Source organism: Amblyomma mixtum, chromosome 5, assembly GCF_055824585.1.
Source record: "Amblyomma mixtum isolate Tamu chromosome 5, ASM5582458v1, whole genome shotgun sequence".
Classification (NCBI taxonomy): domain Eukaryota; kingdom Metazoa; phylum Arthropoda; class Arachnida; order Ixodida; family Ixodidae; genus Amblyomma; species Amblyomma mixtum.
Window position 1 is genome coordinate 44,993,570 of NC_143016.1, and position 12,640 is coordinate 45,006,209.

At 49.4% G+C, this 12,640-nt stretch overlaps 1 protein-coding gene across 22 annotated transcripts in view; it reads right to left on the reverse strand.

Moving 5' to 3' along the window:
* Positions 1-12,640, reverse strand: part of LOC149341952 (pregnancy zone protein-like) — a 156,664-nt gene that overhangs the window by 53,043 nt on the left and 90,981 nt on the right. For all 22 annotated transcript variants that reach the window (XM_089544232.1, XM_089544252.1, XM_089544246.1 and 19 more), the window contains 2 exons: positions 9,630-9,719; positions 8,664-8,827 (listed from right to left, as the gene is read on the reverse strand). In XM_089544232.1, the coding sequence (XP_089400358.1) occupies positions 8,664-8,827; positions 9,630-9,688 (223 nt within the window). In that variant the 5' untranslated portion in view covers positions 9,689-9,719. The remainder of the gene's footprint in view (positions 1-8,663; positions 8,828-9,629; positions 9,720-12,640) is intronic.

The window sequence follows — 12,640 nt, forward strand, 5'->3', positions numbered from 1 at the left end:
GCTAAGATCATGCGTTAAGCCGATGACTTAGTTTTTTATCGCACAGGTTGCGCCCAGCAAACTGCTGATCAGGGAGAAAGGAGAATAACAGAAAATTGAAGTCACTCTAAAACGTCAGTGTTCGTTGAAGTCACAGTCTATCGTGCAGGCCAGAAGTTCTCAAGAAGCGGAGCAGTGCCTTGGAGGCCTTCTCCGCCGACGACCGCCGCGGCCAGTGGCCGAGAATCTTCATTTCCGTCAGTGGGCGTGGATCTAGTTGCTATAGAATGTAGCTGAGTCATTTAACGCGGAAAGAAAAATTCCGAAGAATGTGTGCGCCAACGCTGATCAATCAGCTATGAAAAAAAAAACGCACGCATCATATATGTACATAAGGTGCCATCAAATCTGAAGAAGCCTGTGAGCTAAGCTGGCGTGAGGTTGCTTTTCTTCGCCAGGACCAAACTAAGTGGGATGTGGAAACGAGTCAAGCAAGGAAAAAGGAAGAAAACCTGCGAAAAAAAGCACCGGAAAAAGTTTGCTAACGGCTGCTGCGGTGTGTACAAGATACCTTTGCCATGTGACCGATACTATATCGGTGAGAGAGGCCGCTGTATAAATGATCGTCTACGCGAGCCTGCTAAAGATATAGAAAACCAATCACGCAAAAACATGTTCATTCACTATACGGACTGCAAAGACCGCGAAGTATTTCTTACCAAGACCATAATCATCGCAAAATATAAGGAGGAGGAGGATAAACTTTATTTCCGCCGACGAAAGTAGCAGATGGTGTGGGGTTATAGCCTCATCACGTGGCCATGAGCCCGTGGTGTTCGGCGACTTCTAGGGCTCTTGTCCCAACCCTGATCTGTGTGTCCGAGTTGGAACTGAGCAATGCGGCCTCCCATTAGTCTGGATTGGAGAGTTGAAAACCTCGAGGGGGGGGGGGGGGGGGGGTGAGGAATCCCGAGGGGAATCCCAGAGTATGTGGAATAGAGTGGCATGTATAAAGACCAGACCTCAAGCCTCATCTGCGTGGCGCACAACATACATAACTATGGCGACATGTGCGACAGTTAGCCGACGTTGGCTTGTCATGTCTCGTTTATATTGCTGCTGTGGAGATGAATCGCAGACACAAGTCGTTGTCGGGTCTCCACAAATATATTTGGCAGGACCCGCTCAGCCAGGCGGGAACGGGACATTTAAGCAGCCACGAAATCCAGTCTGCGCGTGCTTGGCAGGCGTGCTGGGGCTGTCGTCGTCTTGTGCGGCTGGATCACGATGGCACGCTATAGCCCCCCCCCCCTCCCCCCGCCTCTAGAGATGAAGAAGCCATGAGTGAAGTGTGAACTGCGAAAAGCGGATACTGTTGGCGCAAATCGTACGCGGCGAGGACTGGCACAGGAGGGGACAGCGGCACAGTTTGCGATGACGTCGGAGTCAAGGTGAGCAGGCTTAAGGCGGTCAACTGAGATTGTGTCCTCCCGGCCGTTGATGAGCACGAGAAAGTGCTAAGGAGCACGCCGGAGCACTTGGTACGGACCATCGTATGGTGGCCGTAAGGGCGGGCGTACGGCGTCATGGCGAACAAAGACGTGAGTGCACCGCTAAAGGTCGGGGGGGGGGGGGGGGGGGGGGGGTCTTGAAGAGAATACTGGCGCTGACGTGGTGGAACGACAGTGCTCATAGCGCTACGTAGACGGTACGCGTAATCTGAGACGCCAGCAGGAGTGGGTGGCGAGGGCTCGAAGAATTCGCCAGGGACACGGAGAGTAGTGCCAAACGCTAGATCTGCTGCACAGGTAGAAGAGTCACTGCGAAGTGCGGTGCGGAGACCAAGCGGGACGAAGGGTAGGCGCTTAATTCGTGGTGAAGGAAAAGCGGACGCCATAAGTGAAGCTTTCAACTGCCGGTGAAAACGCTCAATGACACCGTTGGAAATCGGGTGGTAAGAGGTCGTCTTGATGTGATTGACGCCGAGGAACCGAGATAGGTTGGCAAATAAGATGGAGTCAAACTGACGACCACGATCAGTCGTAATGGTGCGAGGGACACCGTAGCGGCTTATCCAGAGTGTGATGAGTGCTCTTGCGATCGACTCCGCCGTTATGTCCAGAAGGGGCATCGCTTCAGGCCATCTCGTGGACCTGTCAATGCAGGTTAACAGGTAGCGGTGGTTCCCGCAGGGAGGAAGGGAACCGACAATGTGCAGGTGCAGGTGCAGGTCGACGTGCAGGTGGCTGATGCGGGCGTCCGGAGGCGCGGACGTGCCAAGCGGAGTCGCAGTGTGTCGAAGCACTTTGCTTTGCTTACAGCTCAGGCACGTGCGCAACCAGCGGCGAACGTCGACGTTGATGTGAGGCCAGACATAACGAGCCGTGACAAGGCGCTGTGTTGCGCGTATGCCAGGATAGGCCAAAGAATGGAGGGCATCAAAGACGGTTCGTCGGTATGGTGGAGGCACGTAGGGGCGAGGGCGACCGGTGGACACATCACAAACGAGGGGAACGGCGCAGTCAGGGAGCAAGACGTCCTCCAACACCAGAGGTGTCACGCGTGCGAAACCGTTGCAGCACGGCATCGGCTCGTTGAGCAGCAGCCATAGCCATGAAGTCGATTGTTGGCCCTCCATTGTCCGTCGCATTGACTTCAGCACGAGAAAGAGCGTCGGAAACTATGTTAGACTGCCGCTGACGTGACGAGTGTTGCAGGTAAATTCGGAAATGTAGGGGAGCTGCCTGATTTCGCAAGAAGCATAGGAGGTACTGCTGGATGCCAGCGCGGACGTCAGAGGTTTGTGGTCAGTGAGGATATGAAAGGTGCGTCCCTCGTGAAAATGACGGAAGTGCTTCGCGGCTGAATATATTGCTAGCAGCTCTCGGCCGAAGGTACTATAGCGGCGTTCAGGGAAAAAAAGGTGATTGGCTGCCAAACACCAGCGACGATCTGTTGCAAGACCGCGCCGACAGCAGTGTTCGATGCGTCAACCATGATGGACGTGGGCGCGTCACATTTAGGATGAACTAGGAGCGTCGCGCCGGCAATGGCTGCTTTGATGCCGCTGAATGCGCGGTCAATGGCATTCGTCCAAGCAACAAGAGCGGTCGGCTTGCTGTGGCCCGACAGAAGGTCGTCCGAGAGAGAAGGTTCGCGTCAGGTCTGCGTAATCAGAGGCCGCAGCATCCAAAATCATATTCATATTGTACGTTCAGCCTTGGAGGCAGTATCAGATGAGACCGACCAAGTGGCTGTTATTCAGATCGACCTTGCAAATACATTTGATAAAGTTCTTCGCGATTTCTTGTTTGCATTCTTGGAGCATGCGAATATTGCGGCTATTTTGCTCAGGGGCATAAGACTGGGCTATAAGGAGTCCTATACAAGGCTAACTGCTAACCAAGAGCAAAGCAAACCTATACCACTGGAATTATCTGTTCGCCAAAGCTGTCCAGTATCGCCTTTGTTGTTTGCCGCATATCTTGAACCCGTTTGCCTCAGTAATATTAAAGGCGCAACTGTCTGTGGTTTCGCCCGGGCACAATGTGAAATTAAGATTTTAGCCTATGGTGATCATATCGCCCTCTTTTGTTCTGACAAAAAGAGTGTGCTTGAGGCAGTATATTTGACTGAACAGTTTTGTGACGTATCAGGTGCGGTTCTCAATTTAGATAAATCGAAGGCAATTTTGATTGGGTACTTGGGGTGCAAGGCCAAGTAATTTTTGATTTTGATTTGATTTGATTTATTTTCGATTTAAAGAAAATGGTGGAAACTGAGGCAAAAGCTGCATAAAGCAGCTTGAAAGGCCCTCAGTAGCAGTACAATGGAATAAGGTGGCATAAGCTGCTACTGCGGCGCCCTTCAGTAGCTAGCGGTTCCTCTGCACCCAATTCGCAACATAGGAGCCTACTGCGAATCTATGATACTACTCATGAGGCGACGAACCCAGGCTTGGATGGGTAAGAAACTGTCAGTGTTTCATCGGGCTCAAGTCTGCAACATTTTTTTATTTTCAAAACTTTCCTACGTGCTGCAGGTTCCCCACTGTGCGAGGAAGAAAGTGCAGGTGATGCACAGAATATTCGCTACCATCGTATGGCGCTCCCGATGGGATCCCATGCGTCGTGTCAATCTATTTCTTTGTCTAGAGTATGCCGGAATGGGCTTTTATTCGTACATCAGCTTGTTTCGCGTTTTTTGTTGTGAAAGCAACACTACACGAGTCGCCGAGCCATTTCACGGAGCTGACGAAAGGCCATACTGCGCATGCGCGAGGAGCAGCGACGTCACATGGCGCACAGCTGGCGCGCCGCCGCCGTCGCTGCGCGGGTGGCTCAGAGGTGCCGCCGTCACGCTAGTCAGTTGCGCATGGGCAGTAGCGGGCATAGCTAGCGTGCCGGGGCCGCCACCGCTGCCGCGCGCTCTCCATAACCTCTCTCTCTCTCTCCTCGTTGCTTTCACAGTCGTCCAGGTTTAACCAGAGCTAAACCACTGCCAATTCTTTTTCTTTTTCAAATCGACAAACCACCTTTTTTTAGTGGCTGCTGTTATTCGGCCTCTTAGTGCTGATTTGCCTTCCTTATTCGCACCGACTCGACACATTCGTGAGGGGCCTTTGTGGGGACTGCTTAAGGAACTTGCTGACACCTTCAATTTCCTCACTGTGCGCTTCTCTTTTGACTACCTGTATAGCCTCTCTAGGGGGCAGAAAACTCAAGTACTTATAGAGTATTTGTTTCCTGCACCGCTGCATCGGCAACCTTTTCTGGAGTTCCTTGACACAGGTGTTCTAAAAAGTGTTAAGGGAATGTGCATTTCTTCTGGTGCAAAAACGTTCTTCTTTCAACTGCACTCATCGACGCTGCCCGTCAAGGAATGGCTTCATGCTAAGGAGATATTTCTGCCATGGACGGTGAACTGCCACCTCTGCAATACGCCAGAGACTATTGATGATTGATTTATTCTGTGGAATGATGCTATGTTCTTCTGGGACTCAGTATACAGCGAACACTTAAGAAGGGCATTGAAATCACACCTTGCATTATCCGTTCTTTGCCTGTGTGCCTCTGTTGCTGTAATGATTCCCACTCCATAACGTACCTCGCGTATTATATAAGACACGTGGTAGGCGTATCATACGTGCAAATTTATAGTGGTTGTCTGGTGTCGGCGGGAACACCTCTCCAAATTTAAGCAGAGCAAACCTAGCTAATTCACTATCCGAAATGCGCGTTGTTCAGTGGAGAATGGAGTATGGAAGAGCGCTGCTTCCAGTGTCTTCCACTGCACGCACAGGCTAAGTGCGTTTTGATCAAGCGTGCAGTTTTTCCAAATCTAGTTCGCTTGTCTGTGTTTTGTTCTTATTATCGTTGCATTCTTCACGAATGCAAGCCTAGGCAACAAAATGCGGCGTCGCCCATGTAAACGGCCCGAGAAAGCAAAGGCCCTAATCCTATCATTTTCTTCTCCTCTTCTTCTTTTCCCTTCGGAAGAGACGCGTGAGGCGTCGTAGAGGCTGCACTTTAAGCCTCGAGAAGAAATGGAGAAAAGCGGCCGGATGCTGCGAACGCGGCACTGGAGTTCGTCGTGGCGTTCGTAAAGGCAGAGTCGCGCTTCAAAGGAAGTCTTTCCGATAAACAGGAAGCCAAACTTTGAACAGCCGAGTCAGTGCGGTATCGTGACCCAGCAGAATGCCGGCACACTGAGAGCGTGCGTGGGTGCGCGCAAAGAAGTCAGTTTATGTTTTTATCTATTATGTTTGGTGAGAGAGGAGAGTCAATGTAGTGTAACCCAGCTTGACAGGTCTCCAACAGCACTGAACAGCTTCCCACTCCCAGCATTTCTTTAGAGCCTCATTATCACCTTGAGGTCTCACTCTACAGCCAAATGGAATGCTTAAACTGCGGTCGCTTGTGATGAACTATACGAATGGAAGTTCAGTATACTTTGTCCGCCATTTGGCCGCGGTTGCCAGTGGGAAAGAACCACTTTTTCTTCATTTCCTTAGTTTTACTGATCAGCACCGTTTATTCCGGCGAGCGTTCGAGGCAGCATATCTCTAAAAAACAAAGAAAGCAAACGACTCAGCACACAAGAAAAAAAGTTTTTTTCGCGCCCGTGTCTGAATTAGTGTGGCAGGTGATCTAGCTAAGAAAAAGCAGAAAAATGAAAATGTCATATTGTCCACTTTGTCAGAGCTACGAGAACAGAAGCAAGAGACCTGATACCAATTGCACAGCCCATGAGTCTAACCTTGATCTTGGGATAGCGTTTCGCACACGAAAAAAACGTACACAGGAAAGAGCAGAAGATGACAGATCGAGCGCAAACTATCAACTGAATGTATTGTTTTCACAACAGCATATATATGTATTATTCACACGTGCAAAAAAAAAAGGAGGAGGAAGAGGGAAGAAAAAAGAACAAAGCCACGGATAAAATTCTTTTCCCTATCATATAAGGTGACCGAGGTATCGCTGACATAATTGTCGCCTTTTTCTTTGATGTGGAATGCTTCTAAAAGTTCGCGGGCTATTTTGTTTTTATTATTGCCCAGGATCTCGATGTCTTTGAGCATCGGCTCACAACCAGAACATGAAATGCACTGGGCGGGCAAGTTCTCCCCTTCTTTTCTCGTATAGAAACAGCGTGTTGTCTTGCGCGTTCATTGACGCAGCGTCCAGTCTGGCCGACATACATGCGTCCGCACTTGAGCGGGATTTGATAGACCATACCCGTAGAACATTTCACATACTGTTCAGCATGTTTCATTGTACATGCGCTTTGTGGGTCTCCTTCTTCGGAGATCCCGGGGCATAACTCATCAAGCTTTTTTGGGGCCGAAAAAACAACCGGAATACCATGCCTGTTCGCAACTTTTTTTTTTTTAATTGTGGGCGACTTAGCGCATGTATGCAACCACTGGCGGCTTTGTATTCCGCAAGATCTCAAGGTCATAGCTGCGCTTGCCTTTCTTTATCTTCTGGAGAAGGTTCTCGGCTACCGCTGTGATGAGCGAGCAGGGGAATCCGGCTGAAAGCAGCCTGGTGATCAGATTATGAAAGCTGGATAGCATTTCATGCTCTCGTGGTTTGGTTAAGGCTGATTCTAGGCACGAGTTTCCAGTTGTTCTTTTCACAATCTTTGAATGTGCAGAATCACATGGAAGTAGTGTTTTCTGTTTGGTTTATTATTGGTTTATTAAGGTTTAACGTCCCAAAGCGACTCAGGCTGTGAGGTGCGCCGTAGTGAAGCGCTCCGGAAATTTCGAGCGCCTGGGGTTCTTTAACGTCCACTGAAGTCGCACAGTACACGGGCCTCTAGAATTTCGCCTCCATCGAAATTCAGCCGCCGCGGCCGGGATCGAACCCGCGTCTTTCGGGCCAGCAGCCGAGCGCCATAACCCCTGAGCCACCACCACGGGGTAGTGGTGCTTTCTGTGCTCGAGGAGCATATATGCAATAGACATGATGCAAGCCAACCTGAAATTTAATGTCTGAAAACTGCAATGAACCGTTCGTTCGGAGTTCGTTCGTGAAAACCAAGCCTTTGCCATATTGCCCAAAAAGGAGTTAAAACACTGCTAACTGAATCAGTGGAGGTCAGCGTTTTTTTCTTTAGAAAAAGAAAAAAAAACAATTAAATAATCATCCACATATCTAAACTACTTAAGAATACCGTGTTTAGTAAGATGTTCAGTCAAGGAACGGTCAATGGCAGCTAAAAATGTTTCGCAGAGGATCGGGGCGACACAGGAACCAATGCAAATGCCTTGTCCTTGAATGTAAAAACCGTGTTTGAAAGAGATAAACGTGGCTTGCAAATAAAATTCCAGCAGAGACATGAAGCTATCTACAGAAACCCCAGCCGAGTTTTGAAACGCTATTTCACCAGAACTCACAATGCATTCTTGGACGGCTGCGAACAATTCATTATGAGGCACAGAATATAACAGATCTTCCACGTCAATAGAAACGCGTAGCCAATATCAAGCGCTAAAGGCCCCAGCTGCGCTTGCCTTTCTTTATCTTCTGAAGAAGGTCCTCGGCTACCGCTGTGATGAGCGCGCAGGGGAATGTGGCTGAAAGCTATGCAAGAAAGCTATGCACTATGAAATAAAGCTATGCACCAACTCGTCCAGCAAGAAGTTCTTCTATATTAATTGCTAATGAGTTAATGACCGCGCACTTTTCGCGCCTAAAGTTCCTTAAGACTTATAATCTCTTCAAATAGGCTAAACACCCCACAACATTGAGAAGCCTTATTCTGCTGCGGTCGCCGAAATATGTCATACTGATCAGCGCTCGGCTAAACCTGCGAGGTGTCTTATTGAAGAGAAAGCGAAAAATCTTTCCAGCGACGCGATTCAGGTGCGATACATGACTTTTGGTGCAATAAATGTTTTCGCAGTGCGCACGTTATTAGGATTAAATAAGCTTGCCTACAATACGAACGGACGCGGAGATAAGCGAAAGAGACGAAGGTCAATTTAAAAGAACAAGAAATGCGACCGCGGAACAGAAAAATAGATGAAAACCCACGACATCTCGAGAACGAAAACGTTTCATTCAGAGTTTTTCTTTACTTACTTCATGGAAAGGAAGACAGAATCCAGACAAGCAATAAAGGTCATGCCAGCAAAGGCTAGCAGAGCGAACAGTAAGAGTAATCGTGCGCACCGTTCTTGATGTCGTACTCTTGTTCCGCCAAGACGATGCTGTCGTTGTTGTACTTGAGCAGGCGGACGACGACCTTGCCATCCTCCTTGACGTCGGTGAGCGTTAGGCGAAACAGCGCGTCCGTTTCGCTGCGCAGGATCTTTGGCGCCGTGAAGATGTACCCACTGTCAGAAAAGAAAAGGGATAGAGGAGCACACAGATCATCGGCCCTTCCGTCCAACTGCGCGTATGAGAACAAAAATGGGGCCGCACTTCGGAACACAGATTCGATGCTACTTTTGTTTTGTTTAGCTGGCTGGCTCCTGTCTGCTCGGCATACATCCGAAGTGTCGGCAAGAGCGGCTCTTAGCACTGTCTATAGCGCAGAGAAAAGCAACGAACCGGTATAAACATGCTTCACTGCAGAGAAAGAAAAGACAGAAACAATGCTTGTTCACAACGCGCAATACCATCTAGCCCCAAAGCTTGCTCTTCTGAAGAATAGTTTAGTTTAATCGTTCAACATCACCATTGTTCTGTGATTCCTTCGAGTGAATTTCGTGAACTGCATTCCCGTTACGCAACTTGCAGTCTGTCGTAAAAAGCGTTTCGAGGGCTGGAGGACGAGCACCAGAATCGGGGAGAACAAAGATTAAACACTTATCCAAAGGCACTCACGAGAATTAATGCGCTCTCACGTTATCATTGGTACAGTCGTGGCGCCCGTTTTCTCTGGCGTTGAAACGGAGAGCGGTGGGGAAGCCCGTAAGGCGGATTCTCGCAAGGGGTTCACTGTCGTGGCAAGCCGCTTTCAACTGCTTTTGGTTTTTCTTACTTTCTAGTATGATAGTGAAAGAGGTGTTAAAGGAAGGCACAAAGCATGCTGTTACGAAAATAAAACTATCAACAAAAAGTTTCGTACTTCAGGTAGCGCTGTCCGACTATACAATCGATACGCGCAAGCCTGACGACAAATGTGCAACTTACCCTTCACCAAGGCGCAATGCCAAGGTACCAAAGGCTAAAATGAAGGTGCCCCAATGCATTCTGGCTCTGGCCACTGGCACCTCTGGTCACCTGCAAATGCAAGCAGAAGGAAGCGTTACGATCTTTACACTACGGAGTAAAATTCTGCTTTTTTGTTGCTGCTGTGTGCTCTAGTGCAAACGAAGGAAACGAATAAATGCAAGCCATTACTGAGGAAATCATGAGTGGCAGGCTACAGAACAATCTTCAAATAGTACTAATAAAACTGGGGAGGGAGAGGACAGAAAAATATCGTTCGCGAAAAGCGCAACTGTCCGGTGAGTTCCATGCAGTCTTCTTGTCTCCTACTGTAGGCACAGAAACTCAGTAAGTTAGCTCCAGCATTCAGGTGGGAAAAAAATAAGCTGAACTTCAGAGTCTGAGCAGCCCTCCTCATGCAAGCATCCTTTCGATGCACAGCCTGAGCAGCTCGACTGAAGGGGGAAGTTTCTATCCCGCTTCACTTCACGGCATCAGCGGGGCCTAGCAATCAGATTTGCACCTTCCATTGTAAGCGCGTCTTTTCGCGCCTGGGGATAGCATTCTGTTCCTTTAGTTGAGCGCGATGACAAAGCCCTTGTAAACATCAGCGCGATCGAAGCTGCTCTCAAAGACACATCCGCCGCCTCCTTCCTGTCCCCCGAGTTTCGCTTTCATCTCTGCACAGAGCTCAAGCGTGCAGTATATAGCGAGAACAAAGGGTGCGGAAGTGCGGGTGGCGGCGTTCGTTATGGCCCCATCGATGCCGTTGCCTGCCGACTATTAGAAACAGGGGTTAGCCGAATCCTCGTGCAATCTGGAAGGGTGCAAGCCTCGGGCGCGTGCCCTGATTACGGCGCTGAGCTACAGAGCAAGAAGAAAGGCAGCGCAGAAAGCGGAAGGCCGGTTGGCCGGAAAAGGTCATCAGCGGCCTGCCTTCTTTTGTCGCCATGCCCGATTGCATTGCTCGTCGACGGCACTGCGATAATGGCTGGTCGCGGTTGCCTGCATGCATGGCGTGAGGCGAGGCGGGCGAGAAGAAACAAGCACGAGATGGCTGTGAAAACGGGTGCGCATGGACCTTTGTGCCATCTCTTCTTTCTGGTGTCGATCGCGATTTTAGTGCACATCATATCGCGGCGGCCGCGTTTCGATGGAGGCGAAACGCAAAAGACGCCCGTGTGCTGTGCAATGTCGGTTCTTTCTTCTTTCACTCCCACCTTCCTCCCTTCCCTTACGGCGCTGTTCAGGTGTCCACCGAGATATGTGAGACAGATACTGCGCCATTTCCTTTCCTCAAAAACCAAGAACCAAAAAACGTGGTTGGTTTGGTTGGTTTATAGGGTTTAACGTCCCAAAGCGACTCAGGCTATGAGAGACGCCGTAGTAGAGGTCTCGGAAAATTTCGACCACCTGGGGTTCTTTAACGTGCACTGACATTGCACAGTACACAGGCCTCTAGAATTTCGCCTCCACAGGAATTCAACCGCCGCAGCCGGGATCGAACCCGCGTCTTTCGGGTCAGCAGCCGAGCACCACAACCACTGAACCACCGCGGCGGTGAAAACCAACAAAAAAAAAACAATCAAAAATACTATTAGGTACAGAATTCTCAACAACCCCTTAGATACGAACATCACAGTTTAGGCCTTATGCCGAAGACAATCGAAATAATGAGCGAAGTGTTAATACTTATATGTTCTCAGTACACAGCACGCTGCTTTTAATGGTTTTTACTGCGGCAGGTAGAAAAAGGACTTCCTTTAGAATAAACAGCATTGTTCTTGCGTGTCTGTCAGCGTCTCCTTGACATTGATTAAAGCTTATAAAGTCTGTTAGACTTTTTGTTTCAGTTGTTGCAGCTGTCTGATTAATGAAAACAGAAGAGGTCCATGAGCTTTATAGCAGGTAAAAAGCACCAGACATAACTTCAAAACATCAGGTACCTTTCCCGCACGAAGCTCAATGCTGTAATTCTTAAAAGCTTCGTCACGAAATCGTCTATACCCTTTAGACACCGAGGAGATATGCTCGCTCCCGCAAGTATTCGACAGCGTCTTACTCAGTGTGCCCAGGCACTTCACCGCTACAGTCACCACTCCCCACTTCGTTACAACACTGACGTCAAAAGCCATTGGGTATCCCACCTACACATCCCCCTGTCACTGGCGTGCGTGACCGCCCTTTCTTCTCTCCGCCGCAAAAGGCTTGATCGTCTTTCCGTCTTCCAACGCATGTGCTTTATTGTTAATGGGGGTTTAAAGCCCCAAAGCGACTCAGGCTATGAGGGATGCCGTAGTGAAGGGCTCCGGAAATTTCGACTACCTGGGCTTCTTTAACGTGCACTGACATCGCGCAGTACACGGGCCTCTTGCATTTCGCCTCCATCGAAATTCGACCGCCGCGGCCAGGATTTAAAACCCGCGTCTTTCAAGTCAGTTTCTGAGCACCATAACCACCGAGCCAACGCGGATGGTCTTCTAGCGCATGTAAGTGCACACATAAAAAAAAGAACCCGTTGATGTTATGTTTTTCTGCCGCACACTTGCGTTGTGAACGAGCGCGATCGAAGCTCTGTAAGCGTACAAAAAAGCCGTATCTCAGTGTCGACTTGGGTCCCGCGAAGTTGCCTTTCTAAAGATTCACTGCGATCAGCACAACTATATGGACACACTTCCTGTGCGGCTCCAGCAGTGCTGTGCTTGTATGCACTGCAAGCCGCTGTATATAAGGCCGGTCGGTGAAAAGAAAAAGATTGGGAAGCAAATTTCCTGTGCAAAGAAAGGGCATGCCCTTAATTATGCACGTCCTTCCGTGGCGATCCGCAAACATTTCCGCTCCTGCGGGTGCCGACGCCATGGGTTCCTAACTCGCCCACAAAGTCTGAGACAGAGAAACCGCAACGAAGAAAAAAATGCCGCCCTCGTTCATGTATGCATGAGGGGAGAGGAACAGCGGGATACCAGAACTGGATGGAAAAACCAATGAAGCTC